The 26,602-nt window shown below is 46.8% G+C and overlaps 1 protein-coding gene across 1 annotated transcript in view; it reads left to right on the top strand.

Annotated features, from left to right (window-relative positions):
• Positions 1-23,014, top strand: part of RALA (RAS like proto-oncogene A) — a 60,986-nt gene extending 37,972 nt beyond the window's left edge. The window contains exons 2-5 of the mRNA XM_078152044.1: positions 8,411-8,561; positions 9,632-9,840; positions 18,200-18,377; positions 20,970-23,014. Of these exons, the coding sequence (XP_078008170.1) occupies positions 8,448-8,561; positions 9,632-9,840; positions 18,200-18,377; positions 20,970-21,089 (621 nt within the window). The 5' untranslated portion in view covers positions 8,411-8,447 and the 3' untranslated portion in view covers positions 21,090-23,014. The remainder of the gene's footprint in view (positions 1-8,410; positions 8,562-9,631; positions 9,841-18,199; positions 18,378-20,969) is intronic.
• The last annotated feature ends 3,588 nt before the right edge of the window (positions 23,015-26,602 follow it).

Raw genomic sequence — 26,602 nt, 5'->3', positions numbered from 1 at the left:
TCTTCAGTTTCTTTTCCTTCTCTTATTGCTATAGCTAACATATCTAGTGCAATACTGAATAATAGTGGTGATAGTGGACATCCTTGCTTCACCCCAATCTCATTAGGAAGGCTTCTAGCTTTTCCCCATTAGAGATAATGCTTGCTGATGGTTTTAGGTAGATGCTGCTTGTCAGTTTAGGAAAGCTCCATTTGTTCCTATGTTCTCTAGTGTATTTAATAGGAGTGGATGCTGTATTTTGTCACAGGTTTTTCTGCATCTATTGAGATCATTATGTGATTTCTGTTAGTTTTGTTATTGTTATGGTCGATTCCACTGATAGTTGTCCCGATACTGAAGCAGCCCTGCATTGCTGGTGTGAATCCCAGCTGGTCAGAGTGCGTGATCTTTGTGATATATTGCTGTAATCTCCTCGCTAGTGTTTTGTTTACCATTTTTGCCTCTATATTTCTCATTGGATTTCCTAGTCCTTATTCAGGATGCTGTGAATTTCAGAGTTGCTGGAGTGAGGCATGTTGGGAGCTGGGTGGGTTGCTTTCCCTTCAGGCACAGGCATCTTCTGTTCCTCCTGTTTCAAATTAGTGAGGCTTAACTCGAGAGTGAGAGATCATTTACATAATTACAACGGGCAGCTCTTACGGGAGCTCAAGCTACTTATTTATGGTAGCATGCACGAATTATAAACTTAGAGTTAATTTGCCGTGGAATCCGAAACAGAGGAAGATGAGACTTTTCCTGGGAACCTGATGATTAGGTGTGTAAACTGTTTTTTGACCCTTTTTTCCTTGCTACAAGCATTGCATGGTTTTATTAAAAGCTATCTTAAATTAGCCAAGGGCTTTAAAGATAAAGCTTAAAATGAGATGATAAGTATAGTCAATTTGATCCAGTATATATTTGCATGAGACATTTTGTGTAAGTTTTGTAAGCCTTAATGTATTAATCTCTACAAGTTATGGTTCTCATAGAGTATTTCCCTTCTCCTCGCCTTGTCCGGGACATAAGCTTCTTTTCTCCTCATGTATATATGAGGGCTAAATGAGACACCTTTCGCCTCAGCAGTCACCCCTTCCTGGGGGCTGAGCTTGATGTCCATGAGAGTGGCCATGTGCTGGGCTGGTCATGTTTGTGGCCTGAATGTCGGTACCAAAATGAGCCATCCAACGGGGCTCTGGGGAGGGCTCCCCTCAAGGAGCCGGGGCTCTTTGTCCTGGTTTTTTAACCCCTCGATCACATTCTCACTATCACACAAGTAGTATTTCAGCACTTGGATGTTTACAGTTCCTGACACATTTATCAAGCCCCTGTTGGATGCCTAGGGGGGATGTAAAGAAACAAGACCTTCAGTCTCACAGCTGAGCTTTGCTTAGGAGAGAGAAGGCTGCAGGAGGTAGATGAACAGGAGAGAGCAACAGACTGGGGGAAAGAGGGATTCAATTGAGAAAAGCTGAAAGAGAAGCCGCCTGAACACTGGAGGTAGATGGGAGGATCCTGAGAGGCCAGCCCTGGGCCACCGTGCCTGGAATGGGGGGCCAAAGGGGAGGACAAAGGTGAGATTGGGTCGGATTGTGGCCCAGAGGCCACATTGGGTCCAGGAATGTACCCTGGGAAGATTGCTGTGACACCTTCCTGGAGGGACAGGTAAAAGAGGGAAGAGAGAGGAAGCAGGCAGACGGGTTCTGGGGCTCTGAATGGTGGTGCAGGTGAGCGAGGGCCCGGCTTGAAGGGCAGCACCCTGGGATGTATGGAGGAGGAAGGGGAATGATGGCCCAGGGGACAGAACCAAGCAACTTATGGTGTGGGGCGGGGCTTCTCGATCTAGAGCAGGAAAGGACTTGGAGGCTCTTCATTGGATGGAGGGGAATCCTGGCTCTGGTGCCAGAGGGACCTCAGAGGTCACGAGGTCATAGGACTGGGCTTGCCCCAGGTCACACAGGCAGGAAGCATTCAAGGCAGATTTTGAACCCAAGACCTCAGACTCGAGCTCTCGTGTTTTCCCTTGTATCATGCTGCCTCTCAGATAGTAAAGGGCAGAGTTGGGGTTTAAATCTGGCTCCGGGATGGAGTGAAGATGTCATAGGAAACCTCTGAAAAAGCAGTTTCATTTGAATGGTGGCTTGAAAGCCACATTGCCAAGGGTTGGAGTTGGTACAGGGTGGATGAAGCAGAAGGCAATAGTCGTGGGGGTTGAGGGTTTCTTTTTAAAGGATGGAGGAAGACTAGGACATTTGTAAATGATGGGAAGGGGAGAAAAAAAGGAAACAAGCATTTCATAAGCACTGTTGTATGCTGAGTATGTTTAATGCTTTCCCAAATACTGCTGTGTTTGATCCTCACAGTACCCTCAGAGGGGAGGTGTATTGTTATTCCTGTTTTACAGTTGAAGAAACTGAGGCAGAGGTTGAGTGACTTGCCCAGGGTCACTCAGCTTGTAAGCATCTGAGGCTGGATTTCAACTTAAGTCTTCTGACTGTCCACTACACTGCCTTGCTGCCTCTTAAGCTTGTGTGGGGTCACTGGTGAGGCTGGGCTCCCTCTGCCAGAGCAGATTGCTTCCCCCTGTGCCTTCCCCTCTTGTGTCATTCTTGGCCAGGTTTTTCTGAAAGTCCTAGCAAGGAGCTCCTGGAACCGTTCCTAGCTCCTGGTGGGCTCTAGGGTTATACCTCCCTGTAGAGTGACCCTTTTCTCTACTCGTGGTCATCATGGTAACCACACTTAGCACTTGGCAGAGTGAGGACAGGCCTCACACCATCCCGTTAAGGAATTGCCCCCACTCCTGATGGGCCACGTAGCTAGTGAGTGGCCATCCCACTCTCCCTCCCTTCCTCCGTCCATCCTTCTCTGGTTCTGTCACCAAGCCAGTGGTCCCGGCAGGTGGAGCTGTGAGCTGGTCTCTGAATGCTGCCCTCCACTTGCCTCCGCGCAGTGACCTTCACACAAGCCACCACCCGGCTGGGAGGCCTTTCCTCGTCAGCTCTGCCCCTCACAACCCTCGTCTTCCTTCCTGGCTTCGCTCAGCTCCTGCCTTCCTGAAGCCTTCTCTGATTTCTGCTCCTGGTTCTTCATGCTCCTTCAGTTATCCTTGTAATAGAGGTCTCTGTGCACATTTTACTCTTTCTTTGCCCCTCACTGGTAGGATGTAAGGCCCTCAAAGTAGGCTTCTGGTTTGGCTTTGCTTTTGTGTATCTCAATCCAAGCGGCACACAGTAGGTGCTTGATAAATGTTTGTTGAATCAAAGGCCATCATCTTTTATTGCACTAAATACACACAGGGATAAGAACAGTCCCTGAAAAGAAATGCCAGCCCTGGGGTCTGTGCCCACACTGCCTCAGCCATGTCCGTAGCCACTGCCGCCAAGAAGGGGTCGTGGATGCTTGTCTGATTCTGCCATTTTTCAATTTGGGAAATATTTATTAGGTTCCTGCTATGTGCCAGGCAGTATGCTAAGCACTGGGGATACAAAAGAGGCAAAAAGCAGCCTCTGCCCTCAAGGGGCTTACAATCTAATGGGAGAGACACTGTGCAAACAAATATATACAACCTGAGCCATGTACAGGATGAATAGGGAATAAGTAAGAGAGGGAGACCCTGGAATTCAGAGGGGCTGGGGAGGCTTCCTGTAGAAGGTGGGATTTTAGGGAGGACCCAGAGGAGCCTGGGGAGGTCAGTGGTCAGAACAGAGGAGACAGAGCTTTCCAGGCCTGGGGATGCCAAAGAGAGGCCAATGTCACTGGATGGAAGGGTTGGTGTTGGGGACTAAGATGGAAGAAGACTGGAAATAGGGAAGTGGGCAGGGGATGGAGGGCTTTGCATGCCAAGAGGGCATTTATTTGTGGGGAATTTGATCATGGTTCTAGAAATATTTTCATTATTCCTCTTGATAGAAATCTCTTGATTTTTTTTTAAATAAAAGAAAAAGAACAAAAAACAATTTGTACCTTGTACCGTCTCTCATGCCAGGCATTTGTTTATGTTAGGGCTGACACATGGCATTTTATCAGGACAAAGGTGGTTTTCCCCAGTGATTTGCCACCAGCCAGGGAATTTTAACTTGAGGAGGCCTGGAGGACCCAAGGATTTTTGAGGGTCCTGAGCAGCCTCAAGACCATCTCATCAGGACCCATGACCCTCTCTTGCTTCTTGCTTCATTTCCCTCACTAAAGAAGGAAGCTGCAGCATACTTCAGTGATATCCCGTCTTTATTTTTTTCATTAACAACCAAGTCTTGAGGCAAAAGCTACAGTGGCTATTTTGTTATTAATGGTTGAAGCTATTTGAGTCTTCATTATCGGCAATAATTATCTCAGAATCCAAGGAAGGAAAAATCTAGGTGGCAGATCAAGTGACCGCCAACTCAGATGTCACGGGCTGATTCTGCTGTCTGTCCCCGCCATGGTCGAGTGTGAAGGAGGCAACTCCAGCCTGGTGACCACTGGGAGGGCTTGGCTGGACAAGATAACAGGGCATAGATGCTGGCTGCTTCTCTGACAGGGCCTCTGCGGGGGATGGAGAGCCAGTGAGAAGGGTTCAGGTGTAGACAGCTGGCTCTGCGGTGCCATGCAAACACTGTCCACTGCCTGCTTCCCTTTTAAACAAGATTACCTGCTTCTGATTGCTTTGAGTCCATCATCCCGGCTCCACTCTTGACTAGTTGTGTTTCTGGGGATAAGTCCCTTAAGGCCCCTTCTTCCTCATTTGTAAAATGCCGTGCTTGGGTTGGATAATCGTAGCTAGCATTTCCGTGGCACTTGAGGTTTGCAAAGCGCTTTACAAATGATGTCATTCAATCCTCACAACAACATTGCTATTATTGCGACCATTTTACAGATAAGGAAACTAAGACAAGAGTATAGTGATCTGCCTACCCCGGATCACACAGCTAGGAAGGGACTAAGGCTGGATTTGAACCAGCTCTTCCTGACTAGGCCCTGAGCACTGTCTACTGAATCATGGTCTGAGTGGCTGATAGCTGAGGTCTTTTCAGCTCTACACCCTGCGGTCTTCATCTCTTCTTTTTCTTTGTACGCTTCCCCTTGTTTCCTGGCAATGGAGCGGAAGGACCTCTGAGGCCTGGACTGTTTCCTGTCTGTCCTTGTGTCCCCGGCCCCCCGCCCATACACCCCACACCTGCAGGGACAGAGGTCATCCTCTCACAGGAAGTCCTAATGTGAATAACTGGGCTGACTTCCTAAAGAGCAAGACAAGGCCCAGCCCCAGCGCTTGTATTTTGACTTTGTGTTCTCAGAGCGGGCAGTAAATTGTGGGGCATTCAACACTTCTGGTTCTTTCTTTACCTGAAGGCTGAGCCTTAGATAGTTGCCCTTGGGGCATCTTCATCTCTTGGTTCTGGTCCCCCCACCTTCCTGTCCTGGAGCCAGCATGCTGCCTTTTTGATGTTTTCTATGTGGCTAGCAAACAGATTTTTTAAAATTCCCTCCTATTCTCTTCCCCTTTTTCGCTTGGATTCTGTTAGAAAAGATAAAAACGTATATTTGTTCAGCTTTTAGGAACATGGTGAAAAATGTGTCAAAGACCATGTCTATTAACTGCATTTGAGAAGAATGCTCAAACTCTCAGGTGTGTGCATGTTTTTGTGTCTGAACCTGCTCTCTGGAGGCAGTGAAGAAATGTCAGTAAGAGGACCTGGCTTCAGATCCTGCTTCTTATGTTTCTGTCCTGAGTGACCTTAGGCAAGTCACTTAACCGCTTGATGCCTCAGTTTCCTTATGGTAAAATGAGAAGATTGAGCTAGAAGATCTGCTAGGTCCCTTCAGGCTCTGACTCAGTGAGCCTTTGACCTTGGATAGAGCGTCTAGCTATGAGGCCTATGCTGGGATCACAAGAATGGGGGAGCCACAGTTACAGGGGTTTAGAGAAGTGACCTTCATCTTCTCTTTCTCTCCTTCCATCTGGTCATCCCAGACACTCTTCCACTCTAGGACCTTAGGATAGGGGATGACGATCGTGCCCCAGTTATAAATGGGTTGTTTTCCAACACATCCATTTGTGAATTGGGTGTGTGGAGGCAGCAGTCATTTGGAAATTGCCTGGAATAGTGGCTCTCCCCAGCAATTGCCTTAGAGAAGCGTTTTCATTTAAGGGGAGCACGTCAGGAAATCTTTCCTTTCTCTGAGTGTTAGTTTAGGATGGCCAACATCTTAGTATCTTTTCCTTTCAGAATCATTTTTTGACATCCAGTTGCCATGTGATTTCTAGGTGATTTCTTTCTTTAAAAGTCAGGATCACAGAGTTTTAGAGTCATAAGGGACCTCAGACCATCTAGTCCAGTGCTTTCATTGTAGAGATGTGGAAGCTGAGGCCTGTGGTGATGAATATACGAGGTCCAAGGTGGACTTGAGGCTAGTGTGGTGAGGGTACAACCAGGGAAGGGGGGGCAGCCAGTTCATCCGGGGCTCCTGCGTCTGCCCTTTGGGGCCAAGTGGAATGAGCGTGATCCCCATTCCATGTTTGAAGGCAGCTAGCAGCCCAGCCCAAACCCACTCTTCTCCTCATTCCCTTCCTCTCAAGTCCTCTCTAAACTCGGCATTCCTGGTTGTGTTAACTGACCCCCCCCCTTCACCTTCCCGGTTTCCCTTCTGGGTGCTGTCCATGTGGTCAGTGTGCCTGAGGGCAGTGGGACCGTTGCCCTTCCTGGTCCTGGGAGCCACACCCCTCGTGCCTCCCAGGGCCGCCCGTCGTGCTGATGGCTGGAGTTGGAATTTGGGAGCCACTGAAACCCTAGGTCATTGTTCAGACGAGCCTCTCTGTGCTCCCCCACCATTTCCTTGTGAGGGTGATTTTTTTGAATCAAGCTGTAGTACTTGCCATCTCTCCTTATCAGATTTTATCTTTTTAGATTCAGCCCACGGTCCAGTTGTGGTGTTGGTTTTCCCAGGAGCTTGCCTTCAGTGCTGGGAGAAATTCTAGGATGGATCAGATGGTTCACGAGTGAGGGGTCTGGGGGCTTCAGGCTCCCCCTCAGACAAATCCTGGCTCCCATCACCTCCTGGATCCAACGGGAAGCCTGCACTTGGCTTTTAGGGCCTTCATCATGTGGCCCCCTCCTCCCTTTCTGGGCTTCGTACATCTTCTTTCCCTCCTCCATCTCTGGAGTTGAGTGGTGCCTCCTGGCACAAGACGCGCCGTCTTCTGACTCGGTCTGGACGTTTTCGCTGGCTCAGCCCCAGGCCTGGAGCTCCCCCTCCTCTTCTCTCCCTTGCTGGTTCTCTCCAGCCTCAGCTGATGTCCCGCCTCTGCAGAAAGCCCTTCTTGGCTCTCCTTGACCTCAGTGCCTCCCTCTGCGGGTGGTCCCTCTGCTTGCGTGGGCCCCTCCCCCATTAGAAAGTGAGCTTCTTGGGGCAGCTAAGTGGTGCAGTGGATAGAGCACTGGCCCTGGAGTCAGGAGGACCTGAGTTCAAATCTGGCCTCAGACCAAACACTTGACACTCAGTAGCTGTGTGACCCTGGGCAAGTCACTTAACCCCAATTGCCTAAAAAAACCAAAAAAGAATGTGAGCTTCTTGAGGGCAGGGCTGCCTTCTGCCATTCTTTTCTAGTGCTTAGTCCAGTGCCTGGCACATAGTTGGCACTTAATGAATGCTTGTTAACTTGGAAGTGTTACCCTGAGCAAGGTACCAGCGGCAGGGCAGGTAGTGATTGATCTGCAGTGGTGGAGGGCACTTCCTCACCAGGATTTCCCTGTACCGACAGAATCACACATTTATATATACACACACACACACACACACACACACACACACGTATCTGTACATGTATATGTATAAAACATCCAAAGTCAGAGGAGGGCCTGGGGTCAGTGGGGGCTGGGCGCTGCCAGCGGAAGTTGTCCACGTGTGGGCCTTGTGGAGAAGATTCCAGATCCTCCCATAGCCACGAAGGGGACGAGACAGAGCCCTGCGGTGGGAAGGGCAGGAGCAGATTTATTGAGAGGCATCATCACCTGCTCAAAATAGCTACTTAGATGTACTTTTTTTTAACCAATCGTTTGCCTGTTGTTTAAAAATTAATTTTCCCACCTTAAGGAGTAGATGTCATTTCTGTCCCACTGATGAGAGTGTGGCTCAGCAGTTGTCTGTGCAGGCCACTGGCTGCCTGGCGCCGCGAGCGTCAGGCTGTGAAAACCAACTGCAGCTACTGCTGGTCAGTGAGCCCAGCCCAGGGCCAGGGGTGGGTCTGTGGCAGGAGGCTGAGCTTTCCACCTTGAACACACACACAGGCAATATCCCAAGAGGGGAACAGCTGGAATTCCCCAAGCACCATGTGGTACCAGGGGCTTGTGCCGGGCAGGCTTTGTTATTCCTTCCCCTTGAAGGCCACAGCAGAACTAAACTTATTTCTTCACTGCAGCAGCTCTGTGGAACTAAACATTTCATTTTCCTTTTTCTTTAGATTCTTCTTTCCTCCTGGAATACTTCCATAACCAAAGATGGCAGCCAATAAGCCCAAGGGCCAGAATTCTTTGGCTTTACACAAAGTCATCATGGTGGGCAGTGGTGGTGTGGGGAAATCTGCTTTAACCCTACAGTTCATGTACGATGAGGTAAGTAAAGTTCAGGAATCAGCATCATTACTGTGAGGGACTTTCAGTGATTGACAAAATCGGGGAAAGGAAATGCATTTATAGAGCGCCTACTGTGTGCCCGGCCCTGCAGTGTTACAGCAATCTCAATCCCCACAGTTGCCCTGCGAGGGACTGTTCTGATCATCAGTTTACAGCTGAGGGAACTCAGGTCTGGCCTAGGCCCTAGCCCTAAGACTCTGGGAAGCCAGAAGTGTGTCATTGATAAGCCTTTTCCCAGCCTTCATGTTCTCATGTCATGTGGGGGACTTGGCCCCCAAAGAGCCCTCCTGGGAGGGAAGAAGGGCTGGGACCGTCATTCTCCTCGTGTTACAGATGAGGAGCAGCTGCTAAGGCTCAAACCCACCTCTGTGCTGACTCTAGGCCAGGCTGTCTTTCCCCTAGAGCATCCTCCTCGTACTCCTCTGTCTCTTGGCCGTGTGTCCTTAGGAAATGTCCTGGCTCCGTTCACTAACTGTCGAGGACCTACTGTGTGGCAGGTCATTTGTAAAGAACAATAATGCAGTGGCTTTATTGCTTTGTAAGCCTGAAAACCCTGATAAAGTCCCCCAAGATTACACAGGAAACAGTTGTAGCTGTAGGTAGAGGGAGTTTCCACACTGGAATTCCCACGACAAAGGTGTGGGCTGAAACAGTAGGGTCAGGGATAGAAAAGGGACATACAAGGACCCTGAGCCTCAGGGGATGTGACGTGGTCTTTGTTATGTGGGGACCCTCTAAGAAGGTTGAAATGGAAGCTGGGTGCTCCTAAGGGCAGGCCTTGAGAGCTGAAGAAGGGCAGGGCAGGAGCAGAGCAGGATTCACATTCAGGGCCTTGGGCTCCACAGCCAGCCCTCCTTCCCTTGCAGCACGGCCTCCATCCTTCATGAGAAGCCGGGAGCAGTGAACGAAGCCATCTGTTGAGTGGGGGGGCTTGAGTCGGTGCTCGCTTGGTCAGACGCGGGCCCACCCTGACGTTCTGCCAGAGGGCAGGCTTGCCTGCGCCCCCCACCCGGGCTACGCCGTTAAGACGCGGGTTTGTTCTTTTCCAGTTTGTGGAAGATTATGAGCCGACCAAAGCCGACAGCTACCGGAAGAAGGTCGTTCTGGACGGGGAAGAGGTCCAGATCGACATCCTCGACACGGCTGGCCAGGAGGACTACGCAGCCATCAGGGACAACTATTTCCGGAGCGGCGAGGGCTTTCTCTGTGTCTTCTCCATAACAGAGCTGGAGTCTTTCGCGGCTACTGCCGACTTCAGGTACATCACGGGAGCCTGGCGTGTGCCTAAAGCTGGAGGGAACGTGTTCTCGGCCTCCTCGGGCTCTCACTCTGTCCTCTCACTTTTTCTTTCCTGTCCTCGTTGTCTAGTTCCTTTTACGGCCTATGGTTCTACACCAGTATATATAGGCAAGTGCGTTCTTTTAATACCTTGTATAATATTCCATTTGTTGAGATGTGCTTTGTAATATAGCTTGACTTTGTGGCTGCCTGCCCGTCTCACAGCCTTTTCTGAACTAGTCAGGCATTTTCTTCAGGCCCACGGTGTTTGGGGGGACTTGGACCCCAAAGAAGGGAGCCGGATCAGGAGAAAAATCTGCACACAGTAGTTCAATCCCTTAGCATCAGCTTTTGATTGGGCCTTCTTGGGAATACCCATGGAAAGCGCTGTGCCTCACAGCAGTCCCCCACTGGCTTCTCTCAGACTTGTCTGAGGGTGGGGGCCATCTGTGTGTATCCACACTGCCCGGGGCAGCTCCTGGCACAGGTAGGGTGGCATTTGACTCTGTCCTCTGTTTCCAGCTTTATTCTTCTGAGAAAAATTAGTCACCAGTGAGGATTCTGGGATTTCATCACCACAGACTGGAGCGCAGTAGAGCTGCCTTGGTATTCCCAGAACAGTGCCTTGCACATAGTAGGTGCTTAATAAATGTTTTGTTGAATTGCATCCATTTTTAAACATCATTTTCTTTTTCAGTTGATACTGTTTGTTCTTACATAAGAGTCATTCCCCAATATTGAACCTCCCCTGATCATGCCCATTTTCTTTTTTAAAGTACTTTAATTTTAGTTGTTTTGTCCTAGTGTCCCCCTACCTACCTACATGGTAGATACAGTAGAAAAAGGCAGTAATCCCAGAGGGAAGGAGGGCCTCGCAGTGAGTGACTGGCAAAGACCTCTTATGGAAGGTGTGATTTGAATTGAGTCCTGAAGAAAGCCAAGGGAATACCTTATGCACGCATGCGGACTATTCTCTATACTACACTTTGGAGAGTTATTTTTTATTATTAAATTCATTCATATCATTTGATTTTAAAATTGCCACCACATTGAACCAGTGCATGAAACCTAACTCTGCCCTCTCATGGGGGAACAGAGTTACACCTGGGATGATCCGTTCCTGCCAGGGCCTTCTCTTTCTTTTTTTATTAACACATCTTATTTTTTCCAATTACGTATGAAAACAATTTTTAACACTTAAAAAAAATTTGAGTTCCAAATTCCCTCCCTCCCTCTCATCAAAAAGTCATGCAGGGAGGTGGAGCCAAGATGGCGGAGTGAAAGCAGTGACTTGCTTGAGCTCCCCTCCAAACCCCTCCAAATACTCATAAAAAATGGCTGTAAACAAATTCTGAAGCAGCAGAACCCACAAAAAGACAGAGTGAAACAAATTTCCAGCCCAAGACAACCTGGATGATTGATCAGAAAGGTGTGTCGCTCTGGGCTGGGAGCGCAGCGCAGCATGGGTGCACAGGCCTCAGCGTGGGCGCGCAGGCTGCAGCAAACCTGGAGCAGGCCTCAGAGGACTGAATCTCGGGCAGCTGTGGAGGTTTCCAGACTCCTCAATCCACCAATGCCAAAGACAAATTAGAAGGTCAGTGGGAAAAGTCTGTTTCTGTCGGTGCCTGAGAAAGGAAGGCGGGGTTTCAGCTCCATTCCCCAAGAGCGTGGCCCTGTGGGGGGCAGCTGCTTCCCGAGCTTCGGCCCACAGACTGAGGGGGAATCCAGTGGCTGATCAGAGAGGGATTGCAGGGATCTCTTTGCCAGTGCTGAGGCAGGAATCTCTTGCTTTGCCCGTGTTTGGATCTGGGCCACAGTTCTGGGCAGCGGTGCTGGGGTGAGGAGGAGCGCTGGCTTGGTGGAGCTTGTAGTGATTGTGGAGAGGAGCCCCTCCTCACAGTTACAGGACAGAAAGGAGTACTTGTAGTCGCAGGCCAGGAAAGGAGTAAACACCTTGCCCCTTATCATACCACCTTGGAAGAACTGAAAATTTACAGGTCCCTACAAGTATCTCTGAAAACAGCTGTACAAACCCCGAAGCTTAGGACAGTACATTCTCCACATTGGAAGCAGATTGTACCTTAACAAAGAGTTTAAAACTCAAGTAATTGGCCGGGATCATGAGCAAGCAGGCAAAAAGAGTCAGACTATATTATCTTACTTTGGTGAAAAAGAAGACCAAAATATACAACCAGAAGAAGACAACAAAGTCAAAGCCCCTACATCCAAAGCCTCCAAGAAAAATATGAATTGGTCCCAGGCCATGGAAGAGCTCAAAAACGATTTTGAGAAGCAAGTTAGAGAAGTAGAGGAAAAACTGAGAGTGATGCTAAAGGAGACCCAAAAAAATACTGAAGAAAATAACACCTTAAAAAATAGCCTAACCCAAATGGCAAAAGAGGTCCAAAAAGCCAATGAGGAGAAAAATGCCCTAAAAAGCAAAATTGGCCAGATGGAAAAGGAAGTCCAAAAGTTTACTGAAGAAAATACTTCCTTAAAAATTAGAATAGAGCAATTGGAAGATAGTGACTTTATGAGAAATCACGACACAGTAGAACAAATCCAAAAGAATGAAAAATTAGAAAACAATGTGAAATATCTCATTGGAAAAACAACTGACCTGGAAAATAGATCCAGGAGAGAGAATTTAAAAATTATTGGACTATCTGAAAGCCATGATCAAAAAAAGAGCCTAGACATCATCTTTCAAGAAATTATCAAGGAAAACTGCCCTGATATAGTAGAACCAGAGGGCAAAATAGAAATTGAAAGAATCCACAGATCTCCTCCTGAAAGAGATCCCCAAAGGAAAACTCCTAGGAATATTGTAGCCAAATTCCAGAGTTCCCAGGTCAAGGAGAAAATATTACAAGCTGCCAGAAGGAAACAGTTCAAGTACTGTGGGAACACAATCAGGATAACACAAGATTTAGCAGCTTCTACATTAAAGGACCGCAGGGCATGGAATATAATATTCCTTACAACCAAGAATCACCTACCCAGCAAAACTGAGTATAATCCTTCAGGGGAAAAAATGGTCATTCAGTGAAATAGAGGACTTTCAAGCATTCTGATGAAAAGACCAGAGCTGAATAGAAAATTTGACTTTCAAATACAGGACTCAAGTGGAACATGAAGAGGTAAACAGGAAAGAGAAATCATAAGAGACTTATTAAGATTGAACTGTTTACATTCCTGCATGGAAAGATGATATTTATAACTCATGAGACCTTTGTCAGTATCAGGGTAGTTGGAGGAAAAAAATTATATATATGTATATGTAGATAGATAGATAGAGGGCACAGGGTGAGCTGAAGATTAAGGGGTCATATCTGGAGAATAAAATTAAGGGATGAGAGAGGATTATACTCGGAGAAGAAGAAAGGGAGAGGTAGAATGGGGTAAATTATCTCACAAAAAAAAACAGAAAAGTCTCTTACAGTGGAAGGGGAAACAGGGGAAGGTGAGAGGGAATGAGTGAATCTTATTCTCATAGGATTTGGCTTAAGGAGGGAATAACATACACATTCAATTGGGTATGGAAATCTGTCTTACCCTACAGGAAAATAGGGGGAAAGGGGACAAGAGAGCAGGGGATGATAGAGAGGAGGGCAGATTGGGAAAGGGGTTAATCAGAAGTAAATACTTCTGAGGAGAGCAGGGTCAAAAGAAAGAATAGAATAAATGGGAGGGCAGGATAGGATTAAGGGAAATAGAGTTAGTTTTTCACAACATGTCTACTATGGACGTGTTTTGCATAACTGCACATGTGTAACTTATATTGAGTTGCTTGCCTTTTCAATGAGGGTGGGTGGGAAGGGAGGAAGAGAGAAAATTTGAAACCTAAAGTTTTAAAAACATATATGTTTAAAAAAATGTTTTCACATGCTACTGGGAAATAAATATAGGAAATGGGGTACAGAAGTCTATCCTGCCCTACAGGAAAATAGAAGGGGAAGGGGATAAGAGAAGGGGAGAGAGATAGAAGAGAGGACAGAGTAGGGGAAGGGATATTCAGAATGCATGACATCTTGGGGTGGGGGCAGGGGGGAGATGGGGTGAAAATTTGGAACTCAAAAACTTGTGGAAGGCAATGTTGAAAACTAAAAATAAATAAATTTATATTTTTAAAAAAAAAGAAGTCATGCAATACAATATGTGTGCAGTCATGCAAAACATTTCCATGTTAGTCATGTGAAAGTAAAAACAGACCCAAACAAACAAACAAAAAAATAAAGTGAAAGTAGTGTGGTTCAGTCTGCATTCAGACTCCATCAGTTCTTTTTCTGGATGTGAATAGCAGTTTTCCTTTTGAAAACTTTGGAATTGTCTTGGATCCTTGTATTGCTGAGAAGAGCTAAGTCACTCACAGCTCATCATCATGAAATGTTGCTGTCCCTGTGTACGATGGTCTCCTGGTTCTGCTCGCTTCACTCTGCATCAGTCCATACAAGTCTTTCCAGGTTTTTCTGAAGTCCGCCTGCTCATCATTTCTGCACAGTAGTATTCCATTACATTCATATACCACAGCTTGCTCAGCCATTCTCCAACTGATGGGCATCCCCTCAATTTCTAGTTCTTTGCCACCACAGGAAGAGCTTCTGTTAATATTTTTGTACATGTGAGTCCTTTTCCCATTTTTGTGATCTCTTTGGGATACAGACATAGAAGTGATATTGCTGAATCAAAGGGTATACACAGTTTTGTAGACCTTAGGCGTAGTTCCAAATTGCTGTCCAGAATGGCTGGATTATGGGGCAGCTAGGTGGTGCAGTGGGTAGAGCACCAGCCCTGAAGTCAGGAGTACCTGAGTTCAAATCCGGCCTCAGATCAAACACTTGACACTTACTAGCTGTGTGACCCTGGGCAAGTCACTGAACCCCAACTGCCTAAAAAAACAAAACAAAAACAAAAAAACAGAATAAAAAAAAAACCAGAGTGGCTGGATTAGTTCACAAGTCCACCATTAGTGCATTAGTATTCCAGTTTTCACACTTCTCCAGTATTTATCATTTTCCTGTTTTGTCATGGTAGCCAATCTGATAGGTACCTCAGAATTATTTTAATTTGCATTTCTTTAATCGATAGTGATTTAGAGCATTTTTTATATGACTATAGATAGCTTTAGTTTCTTCATCTGAAAACTTCCTGTTCATATCCTTTGATCATTTATTGAAATTGGGGTTTGACTTATATTCTTATAAATTTGACTTAGTTCTCTATATATTTGAGAAATGAGGGACAGGCCACAACTTCATGGCAGAGTCTAGGGGCTGGTTGTGAACTTACTTCTCTTGTCTTCTTTGGGTCCTTTGAGGAAACCTTCCCCAAGATGGCACGAATGTCCCTCTGCTGAATCCATTCCCTTTGCTGGTGCAGATCACAGCTCAGCCGTATCATAGCCTGTGTATTTGTCCGTGTCCATTCTTAAACCCCCCCCCCATGTCCCCAGGTTCTTCCAATTTGCTACTTAAGGTCTTCCATCCTGTATTTTAATATTTTGTGGGTTCCAGTAAACAGACTCTAGGGTGCTCGTGTTTTATCTCTCACTCTCACCATGTGATGAGCTCACCTTCCTTTCTGCTGATTCAGTTCCTAGATGTTATAGTTTGTGATACTTCCTGTGCGTAGGCTTTCATGGATAACCTGCTGAAGCTTGCACGCTCTCACCGTGCCTATTTCTGTCACTCTTGGGTTGCGAGGTTTTGATTCTCGTAATGCGTCATGAGTCACAGCTGCAGATTCCATTCCTGACAAAAATTCAATAATGTGTTCAAGAGGTGGATTTTGAACAGTTAGAAAGGGAAGCAGTAATCACAAAAACGAACACAGCCTGATAAGTCACATGCCAGAGTGACCTCACCTTTTTACGTGGGGGTACAACAAAACTGAGTGACGTGTGTAGGTGCACTTTACCTAAATCTCAACAAAGCATTGGATGAATTTCCCATGTCTTCCTTGTGGAGCGTAGTAGTCAGCGCATTGTGGCAGCCCCCAAAGAGGTAACAGTCTTAGACTGAATTAAGAGAAACATGGTGTCCAGGAGGAGAGAGAGGTGATCGTTCTGCTGTACTGTGCCCTGATCAGATCATCTGCTGGGTTTTGTGTGCAGTTCTGGGAGCCACATTTTTGGAAAGACATGAAGGAAGATGTTGTGGAGAGCATCTGAGGGAGACTGAGCCAAGGCCCTTGAGAGCTTGCTGTGTGAGGTTCAGCTGAAGAAACAGCGTGCTTATGCTAGAGAGCTTCCTCTTCCTCACTTTCTTTGGGGGTCAGCCCACAAGTCCACTTCCTAGAGGAAACCTCTCCTGAGCTGTTTTCTGGTTAGTGCTTTCTCACTCTTCCTCTTCTTTGCTGTTTGCATATTGAATCTCTCTGTGGAATCTAAGCTTTTGGAGGGCAAAGACTGATTTTATTGTCTTTATAGTCTATTGGGAGAAGCTCCAGAGAGACTGTTTGTTTGTCCTTTGAAGAGGACCATGACATCAGGGAGGTGATGCCATGACATGCGTGTGAACTGGAGTGAAGTCACCAGCCTCACTTTCTCCTCTGGAGCTATCTGGGTCCAGTGGCGAAATATAGATCAGGATGACTGGAGGTGGCCTTGGATGTAGTGGGTGATTAAGGCTAAGTAAGAAGTGAGGGAGGGAATGACCTCTTTACCTAGCCAGAAGAATCAATCTGGGGAGTAGGGAAGACCCTCAGGGTTTTTGGGCAAAACAGAAAAAATTCCCATTTACATTTACTCTGATACTGACATTCAAGAAGAGCTCTCCCAGTAAATGAGTGCTACTCAGAAGCAGAATGACGTGTGTTGAGTGTTCGAGGGGCTTCCTTGCCTGGCATCTCTGGTAAAGGTAGATGTCACACTGTAGTGGGAGGTGTGGTCTGATGACTGTGGCCCTCAAGCTCAGGGGGTTCTCCTTTTAGCCCCAGTTCTGTCCCTCACCAGCCCATGGACAAGTCCTTTGCCCTCTCAGTGGAGCCTTCCTCTCCTGTTTGTAAACTGGTAGGAATATGGGGCAGCTAGGTGGCGCAGTGGGTAGAGCACTGGCCCTGGATTCAGGAGAAGCTGAGTTGAAATCCGGCCTCGGACACATAACACTTACTACCTGTGTGACCCTGGGCAAGTCACTTAACCCCATTGCCTAACCAAAAAAATAAAATAAAATAAAATGGTAGGAATATTTGCTCTCAGAGCCACACGGGCTTGTCATCAGGCAGCTGCCAATGGCAATCTTTTAAGTGTGAAAGCCTACATGTGTGGTCTGTGACTTGGCCACATGCCAGTGGTTTTTCTGTGACCCTGCTTCCCATATGACCAGCCTTGCCAAGGCAGCAAGAAGGATGGGCATTAAAGCAGTTAGCAAGGCCCTGGTCCATCCAGCTCTAAAGATAAAGACGAGAAGGGGAATCCTCTGGAGACTTAGAAACCCAGGATTCCATTGCTTTTAGATGGCAGAGACTTGAGTTGTTCACTGGATCAAAAGAAAACTGTGCTTCTTATTCTCTGGTATTTGCATCCTAGTGAAATTAGTAATGTCTTTGTGCTTCCTTTAAAATATGAACTATGCCCATAAGTGATTAATAGATTTCTTGCAGCACGCGATGCTGTCCACAAACTCCTCAGGCCCCCTTCCCCTTTTTAGTTATTAACTCTGCTAGAAGGTAACGTATTCAGTTTGTGAATCTTTTCTTCATTGATGAACTAAACCAAGGGCGTTGTGGATCCAGCCCCAAGTTCTGGGGACTCCCATTACTTCCAGGGGTCAGCAGTCTGGCTCTGGTCTTCTCATACATCACTGCCTTTCATACACTCTTCAGTGGAGCCAAGTTCGTCTCTCAGATGTGACATTTTTCTCTCCCCGCTCTGTGCCTTTGTTTCTGCTGGGGCCAATGCCTGAAATAACTTCCCTCTCTCAGAGTCCCTGGTGTCCTTCAAGCACCACCTTTTGGCACTTTGAGGCCTTTCCTGGCTTCCTACCCCTCCCTCTCCGTCTACCTCGTACTTCCTTTGTACATGCATAGGTATACTCTCAGTCAGTCTCTGCAGTAGAGTGTCAGCTCCTTGAGGGCAGGGTGGGTTTCCTTTTCGTCTTTGTATTCCCAGCCCTTGACCCTGGGCCTGGCACTTAGTGTAATAAATAATTGTTCATCAGTGGACAAGAAAAATAAGACAAAAATATTTAGATCTTTTTAATGAGAATCTGTCCAAACGACAAATGGGCTCAGTATATTAAAACAAAATGAAATTAACCACTTTGTACAGATTTTCGGGTTTTTTGAATATATAGAGAAAGAATGTGCTAATTTTTACTTTTTAATTTCCTCTTTTCCAGGGAGCAGATTTTAAGAGTCAAGGAGGATGAGAATGTTCCCTTTCTTCTAGTTGGTAACAAATCAGATTTAGAAGATAAAAGACAAGTTTCTGTAGAAGACGCAAAAAACAGAGCTGATCAGTGGAATGTCAACTATGTTGAGACCTCGGCCAAAACACGTGCTAACGTTGATAAGGTAATTGCGGGCCAGGCCTTGAGTCCTGAGCACAGCAGTGCCTTCCCGCGAAGCAGCTGCTTCACTCCTATATCAGGGGGCACAGAGGATTTCAGGCAATTTGAGGTGCTCTCTTTAGCCCTAGAGGGGCTCCACCTCCGCTGTGGCCTGGGAGAAGTTGTTTCTGTAGCTTCCTGCCTCACTTCTCCCAGTGAAACTTAGTGACTCCATGACTGGCAGGCTCAGCCTAAGGCTTCACCAGGTGCCTCAAGATGTGACAGGGCTGCTAGTTTGCAGAGGGAGGGAAGAAGGGCTTTTTCTCCTGGAAGGACCATTGCACTGCATGATCATTGCAAGCCTCAACCCAAGGCTTAACCCACAATTGTCAGAGATTGTGGGACCTGACTCATTTTGATTCTGTAATCCTGTCCCCACTCTGACAGAGTCTGGTCTGTGGAGAACAGCAGAAAAAAGGCGCCAGAGATTTAGATGACAGACTCAGTCAAAGTTGACAGCTGGGGGTGGCTGCTGCCAGAGGCTCTTTAGAAGTGGAGAGGTAAGAATCAGGGTGATAGTCCGCTCTCTCCATTGACTCGTGGAACCTCGAGTTGGTGGGACCTGTGAGTTTACCTGGAAGAGCCCTCTCATTTTATAGACGAGGCCCGTGGTCCTGCCAGCGGAGGCTGGTCCCGGATCCAAGTCCAGGGCTATTTCCACAGTTGGCTATACCAGCTTGGGCCACGGCAGTAGACAGACAGCCTCGAGTGAGGCAGGCCTCAGTGTTGTAAAGAGACCACAGCTCACCCCCAAGCACTCTGAGCACTTCATTCTGCCTTTCTTCTCTGGCCCTCTGTCATGGTCATCAGATGCCCATTTGAGGTTAAATTCACCAGGCGCCCTCCAGTACATTGGATTGCTCTGGATTCCCCTCCAGGGCTTTGTCTTCAAGTCAGGCAGGTTCTCATCCCTTTCTGATGCTCTCTGCAGGCTGCCAGGGCTCCTTGAAACATGTGCAGTGTTGCTTGACCTCTGGGTTTGTCTGTGAGGGCACAGAAGCATATTCAGAGGCTCCTGTCCCATCTCGATTTTTAGCGCCTTGGTCTTTGCCACTGAGCAGATCCTTTGGCATGCTCTAAAATAGGGGGCCTTTGCCGTTTCTTAATTTGGGGTGTGTACAAATACATCCTTAAAGAGTTTTTAGTTTAATTAAATGTGCTGCTGTTATATCTCTCAACAGCATGGTTATTAAGATTGAATTCCTAAAAATATACACTTATGAAAAAGGACATTTTTAAGTGTGCTTTTTTGTTCAGTAATTTGAAGACCTTTGGTAGCCTGACAGCAAGATTTTCAAAGGCAGTCCTTTTCCCTAGCCCCATATTTGCTTCCAAATGCTAGTTAAATCAGTAATTCCTTTAGAATATGGTCATTAAAAGCTGAGAGACTGAAAACATGTGCTGTTTTTGCTCATTTAAATGAGCCCAGCTACTCCCAGCATGGATTGATTTGCTGGATTGTTGGACATGCTCTAATTTTGAATTCAAAATAGTCTTCCCATGCTGATAGAGTAGATGGGACTCGCTGCTATCCTCAGCATAGAGAGTATACCATAGCCACAGGGCATAGAAACAAATGCTGCTAAGATAGAGTTGGAGGTGTTTCAGGGGCTTTAGAATTCCCCAAGCGCTCGCAACAAAACCTGGCAGAAAGTTGGCCCTAAGATTTAGTTAGCTTCCCCCCCAGTGGCTTCTGTGTACAGAGGTTGAAAAGACGTTGTAGATACTTTGTTAGTCTAGACACTTTTTTCAGAACTCTCCCCTCATGGTCCCTCAATCTCGGAGAAAAGGGGTGAGGTAGAGGTTTGGAGAGGAAATTAGAATAGGTAACAACAGTGTATGTGGATATAGTGTTTGAAGGCTTACAAAGCACAGAGTTTGGGTATTTTACCAATGGAGGTGAAATTACCAAGTACCTCAGTGTCAGCACTGAGACTTAACCTAACTGTGATATGAAAGCATAGCACATATGGGGATAATGTACATGAGGCATTTTGCAAATCTTTTTGCATTTTGTAAATGTTAGATGGTGTCGTTATCAATGTTGTTGTTGTCATACAGTAGCAAAAGCATTTGGATCTGAAGCCCAGAGGACTTGGAGGATCTCAGATACTTGCAGACTCTGTGATCTTCCACAAGTCACTCCCTCTCTCCGGACTCAGTTTCCCCATCTTGTAAAATGAAGGACTTGGATTTGATGAACTCTAAGGTCCCTTCCAACTCAAGTCTTTGGTTCTGTGATCCCGTTCCCAGTGTCTGGTCTGTAGCTCACTAGCTGGGGAAACTGAGCAAGTCATCCTCCTTCCTGTGGATTTCTTTACCTGTAAAGTGAGGGGGTTGGGCTCTGTGGCCCTCTAAGGCCCCCAGCGTACATTGTTTCCTTTCATAGCTTGCTTTTCCTCTCAGCTTCCCCAGACAGACTCTTGCGTCCTCCATGAGCCGTCGAGGCCAGGCCAGAGGCCGAGGCCATCGTTATCTGCAGCTCCCAGAGGTCATCTGGGAGACTGCCTGGTCACACCCAGCCGTCTAATGGGCGTCTTGTTTGGTTGTTGTAGGTATATTTTTTGATTTGATGAGGGAAATCCGAGCTCGGAAGGTGGAAGACAGCAAAGAGAAGAACGGAAAGAAGAAGAGGAAAAGCTTGGCCAAGCGGATCCGAGAGAGATGCTGCATTTTATAATCCAGGCCCAAACTTCTTCCTTATCTTGACCACACTAATAAATATAATTTATAAGCATTGCCACGGAAGGCTCAAATGACTGAAATTACTTTAACGTTTTGGAAATGGTCATGTATCACTCAAAGCATGAATTAGGCCTGCACTGAAAGTCACTCACTGAGAAGAGAAACAAATTCATGGGGCTTCAGCAGGAAGCCCCATTCAGCCCATTTCATAATCGCCTTCATGATCACAGCCCCTGAATGTAGAGTGAGTGAGCAGCGAGCTTGCATGTGCCAGGCTCGGGGTCTCATGGGCAGTGTTTCTTAAGCTGTTAAATAAAGATTGGGTGGGGTGGGGGTGGTTGAAGGGGGACAGGGGACAAAAGATGACTTCCTGTGGTTTCTTGTAAAGCATAAATTTTATATCATTTAAAACGTCTTGATCTACTGCCTTGGAAAATGACAATTGTGAACACAAGAGCTAAAAGAATAATGGGTGTCCAGCTGGTTTCTGATGCTATGAGAGATATAAATGACAGAGCAACAAAGGCCTGTCTCTGCATCCATGTTCAGGGAGAGCCTGTAATCTGCATGAATCTGTAATGCCTTGGGGGGGATTCATTGAGAGAATGGAGGGGTGTCAACTTGCATGGGGAGATGTTTGAATATGCCTTAATTTAAAATCTTAAAACTAGCAGGTTGCTGCATGGTTCTATCTGAATGCCTGGAAATCCGTGGGCCATCATGTACATGCACTGGGGTTGGGAGGCCAGTTTTTATGTGAATGACTCTGGCTAAGTAGCAGAGCTATCTGCTCGTCTGAATTTGAAATATGTGCCATCCTCTGATTCTTGGGAACCAGGATCTAGAGCCTATCACCTTTAGTCAAGAAACCTTGAAAGGGAAGGCCAGCACAGAATGATGGAAGATTGTTCCACCCAGGGCCCTCACAGGAGAACCTTCTTTCCTTCTCTTATGTTCTGGCTGAGAAATTAGCATTGAGTAAATTGTGAGCCGCCCTTCAGCGTGTGACTTGCGTGCCTGGCTCTGGAATTGGACGCGGTGAAGACTCCTCCCCTGTGCTGAGGCCTGTTGGGGGAAGGGTCCTCCTTGCCACTGGTTAATTACTGAGCTTTACTGAGTAATTTTTAATTACTGAGTAAATTCGCTAAGGGAACATAGTATGGCCACCTTGGAATTTATATACTGGAGTGAATTGTAGATCTTGTCTTGGTGGTTTGAGTGTGTTTGTTAACGAAGAACATCCTCACCACCTTTTCATACTTGGGAGTTAGTATCCAGCAAATGAATTTTTCAGAAACCTGATTTGGGCATCTGCATCCCCAATCTGAGCACCAGTTAGATCAGAGTGCCGCCCCAAGGCCGATGGGCCTTCTGTGGTCTGCCTTTGAGGAGAAATAATATACCAAGATCTGAATTGTGTGGAGCTCTGAGAAGAAGTGAGGGGAAGGCCATGTCACACAAGGTTTTCTTCCCACATCTGTAAACCTGTTACCAACAGTTCAAAAATGTGTTTTAAGCATTCTAGTTAGCGAGTGTATACCTACAGCTCTCAAAAGTAGACATTCTAGGGATTCGGCTTTACAAATGGCATTTGGCTTGTCATGTTAACTATATCATTGAAGGATTTTGTATGTACATCTTTCATTTAGTAGGCTATACCATGTGCAGAATTAAAATTCCTGGTGTAACCATGGCCAGGAATGCCAGTTTGTCTTCATGTGTACTCATTTCAGTCTTATCGAACCAGGGAGCCTAACCACTAACATTGTGACTTTGCTTCAAGACCTTTATCCTGGGTACTGCGGTGCTGTGAAGCCAGTGGACACAGACACATCCTGTATCTTAGGCTGATGCCATTACCCAGTTCTTTTACTTGCAATTTGAGCCATTTAAAGACCAATAAACTTCCGTTTTTTTAAATCCTTGTAGTGTTCCTTTATGATTAGAAAATATGTGTTTCCATCTTTAACGTGTAGTCATCAGTGAGCAAAGCTCTTGAACTCGGTGCTGACTGGGTTTTTTTCTCTCATGGTCACTAGGCATTGACTTAACATTAGCATGTGTTTGTAGGCTTACAGTTGGTTTTGGGAGAACTTTGTGTGGGAGGTGAGCTGCATTCTAGTATACTGACCTGGTGATGGGTCGTTAGCCCAAGTAGGGAGAGGTGGCTGCACTCCAGCCATGATTACTGTTAATGCCTGCTGAATTCTCATCCCATGTTGAGCCAGAATGCTTGCCAAAGGCATGATTTCCAAGTTCCTCAACTGTGTAGGATTATAGATTTAGAACAGAAAGGAACATTGGAGGCCACCTATCTAAACTCCTTACTTCGGAGTAGTTAAGTGGCTTGCCTGTAGTGGAGCCAAGAATTGAACCTAGGCAGGTCCTCTTGATTCCAAATCCACCACCCTTTTCAGTCCATCATGGTACCTCTTAAAATGAACCAGCCCACCCATTCAGTTCAATTCAAGGAACATTTATTATATACCTACTGTGTACCAAGCACACAGTGGGTACTTGGTATTTGACACAAGTTAGAATTGGAAGGGACTTCGGGCCACTTAGCCCAAGTCATACTTGAAAAGGAATCTCTACTGTAACATCTCACGAGTAGGCAGGCGCCCACTTTCTGCAAGGTAATGCATTTCATTTGGAGACATCCTTAATTTTCAGCAACCCTTTTCCGAAATGCTAAGTTTTCACTTTTGTAACTTCCACCCATTTCAGTTCTGTGGCCAAACTTCCGTAGAAAAGTCTAGGTACCTGAAGACAGTTCTCACGTTCCCCATGTTCTCCAGGATAAACATCCCCACTTTGTTGAAAGAAAAAAATGCTGCCACAGTCGATGTCCTTGGGGGAAATGTCCCAATTAAAGACCATCTTTCCCCTGCATAATTCCTGCCATGCTCAAGTCCATTAGCTGAGATGGGGAGCCGTTTTAGTGATTAGACCACTGCCAGGTGTGCAAAGCGGAAGAAACCTGGGATAATTTTGAGCTCAGAACCTTTGAAACAACGGGCTAGTCAATTTAGGGCCTCTGAAAAGTCCTCATCACTTTGGGTGTTTATCATAAAAGGTCTGTTTCTCTACCTTGGGTCAATGGGTTTGCTTCCTGCTAAAGATACTCCCCAGGCTACTAGTGTTTGGGTGGTGGGCATTTGGGGACCCACTTCAGTGGTACAGAAACAGCCCAGAATGTTGTTTAGTTTGAACCCCAGAGTAGCTGGACTATGGCCCATTTGAAAGAGGGAATGAGTGTCTCATGCTGTGATTCAGTTCTTTCCATGAGAGGTGATCCAAGCAGTTACTAAGCCTTTTCCCTTCTCTTGACAGATCAGGCAAGGCAGATTCTTCATCTGAGGTATCGTCTTCGCCTCTATGCTAAAGTCCACTTAGCCCAGCTTCCTGGCACCTTTTATGAGCATCTCCATTTGCTTCTCTTACCTGGTCATGGGAAGTAAGAGGGTGTCCTATGGTCTCCTGGAAAGGCTGGCCTGGAACAGTAGAGAATGGGCTAGGGTGTAGGCCACATACATTCTGAGGGTCCATATCCCAACTCCTACTTGCACTGGTAAGTCGGGTCACCAGATGGCCTCCAACCACATCTCTCCTGAAGGATTCTGGGAGCCCCTTGTGGAGCAGTGGGTTTCTTTGATCCATTGGCTTGAGCCCCCATTTCTGCTGTTTTCCACAATTAACAATCACCTGTTACAGTTAGTGTCTCCCCTGCATCACTGATTGACTCAGTGATTAACTCCCGATTTCAAAAAGAAATGTGAGATGTCCAAATTTAGAGACTTCACTGCAAATGTTCACATGGACTATTTGTGCCCACCCTGTGGCAAAAGCCTTTGGAGCTTATATTCGTCTGATCAAGCAGTCGCAGTTGGGCACACCGTGCCTCGACCCCCGACATAGTGATGTCATTTGGTCCTCTTTGAGAATAAAGGATAGCTGCCAACCAACAGCTCCTCGTATCAGTGTCACCAGTTCACTAGCTTTCACACGGGGATATATAGTAACAGTTCCATATGGGGTGTTGAGGAAGGACTGGCCCTTTGGTGTGAGGACTTGCTGAGCCTTTTTCAGGGATGCTCATCCACCTCTGGTGTTCACCTGCCACCCAACTCCCCTCTGTGGCTCCAAGTAGCAGTAGTGTGTATGTCAACCATTCCCTGGTAAAACTGTTTCAGCAGATGGGCTAAACCAGGTTGAGGGTAATTGAGGGGTCTCGGACCCTTTGGTGAGTTAGATGTCTACCCCAAGCATGTGAAGACTTTCCCCCCAGCAGAATGAGCAGATGAGAACAGTTTGTTCCAATGGCCATGAAGGTGGTGGAAGTAGGCGCTGTGGAGTACCAAGTTCTGGCTTGGTGAAACATCAGAGATGCCAAGGTCATCCTCTGCATCCCATGCCCCTGGACTTGGATGACTCTGGAAGAGAGAGAGGCTGACAACTTTGTGCAACTCTGCCTCATTTAAATCCAATTCACGTCAAGTCAGAACATCACCCCCTGATGTCACTGGTCCTCTTCAAAAATGAAGGACAAGAACAATAGTGACAAATGAACTTGGAAAGCACTTCTCTCTGATACTAGAGGCAAGTGGTCCCCTATCTACCTTCGTCCCAAGGAAGAGAGGGCTCAAACCTCAAGCAGATAACATACAGCATCCTCCCCGACCAGGTGCGCTTCTGAAAGTGGCATTGCCAATAGACAAGTCATTCCCTTTCTTACAGGACACATCTCAGTGTCAGTCCACTGCAGGGCTGGGTCTTATTGGTTCCTTGGGGCTGACCTCTTTCTTTAGTATTGGCTGCCAGCAAACTCTGGTATGGACTAAGTTTCTGAACATATGGCAGCTTGGCCTTCCAACCTTTGGACATTCATGTGGTTGCAGCTGTCTCTATTCCTTCACCTAAGAGCAGGAAGTGACCAATACAGAGAAACAAAGGGCAGAGATGGCACAGATTCAAGGCCGTGAGTGGGCCCAATATGAGGGGAGTGGGCCACTATCTCTGGCACCCCCCTCTGGCTAGCCAGAAGATTACAGCAACTATTTCCCTGATCAGGCTCAGGAAAAAGAGAATGAATGGGGTAAAGTCATTGAGACCTTTTGTTGGGCGCTTCCAGCTCTGGTTCAACAGCCAACCAAAACGCCCTCGTTTCACCATGTAATAAAACTGGAAACAGTCAGAGAATACTTGCCCGTGCTCCAAAGTCCACGTGGGTGCGTCCAGCAGAGCATGCTACGTACGGCGTAAGGACTGGCCGCCATCGGACAGTCCGTTCTTACCTCGGCTTGAGAGTCATCCCCAAAGAGGTGGGGGCTGAAACGAGAGGCTCTAGACCAGCTCACCCCAGAGAAAGAAGAACAGGCTGAGGACGGATCCTGGCGCTTAAAGGAATGACCTGTATCGGAGAGGGAAAGGATGAGGAGCCCTTTTATTCAAACTGACCACACGTCTGCACACAGGCCCTGTGCGTGCTTGCTCCGATTCATTGCCCGG

Source organism: Phascolarctos cinereus, unplaced genomic scaffold (genome assembly GCF_003287225.1).
Source record: "Phascolarctos cinereus isolate Bilbo 61053 unplaced genomic scaffold, phaCin_HiC Scaffold_4;HRSCAF=312, whole genome shotgun sequence".
Classification (NCBI taxonomy): domain Eukaryota; kingdom Metazoa; phylum Chordata; class Mammalia; order Diprotodontia; family Phascolarctidae; genus Phascolarctos; species Phascolarctos cinereus.
Note: the sequence above shows the minus strand (reverse complement) of the source record. Positions and strands in the feature narration are given on the sequence as shown.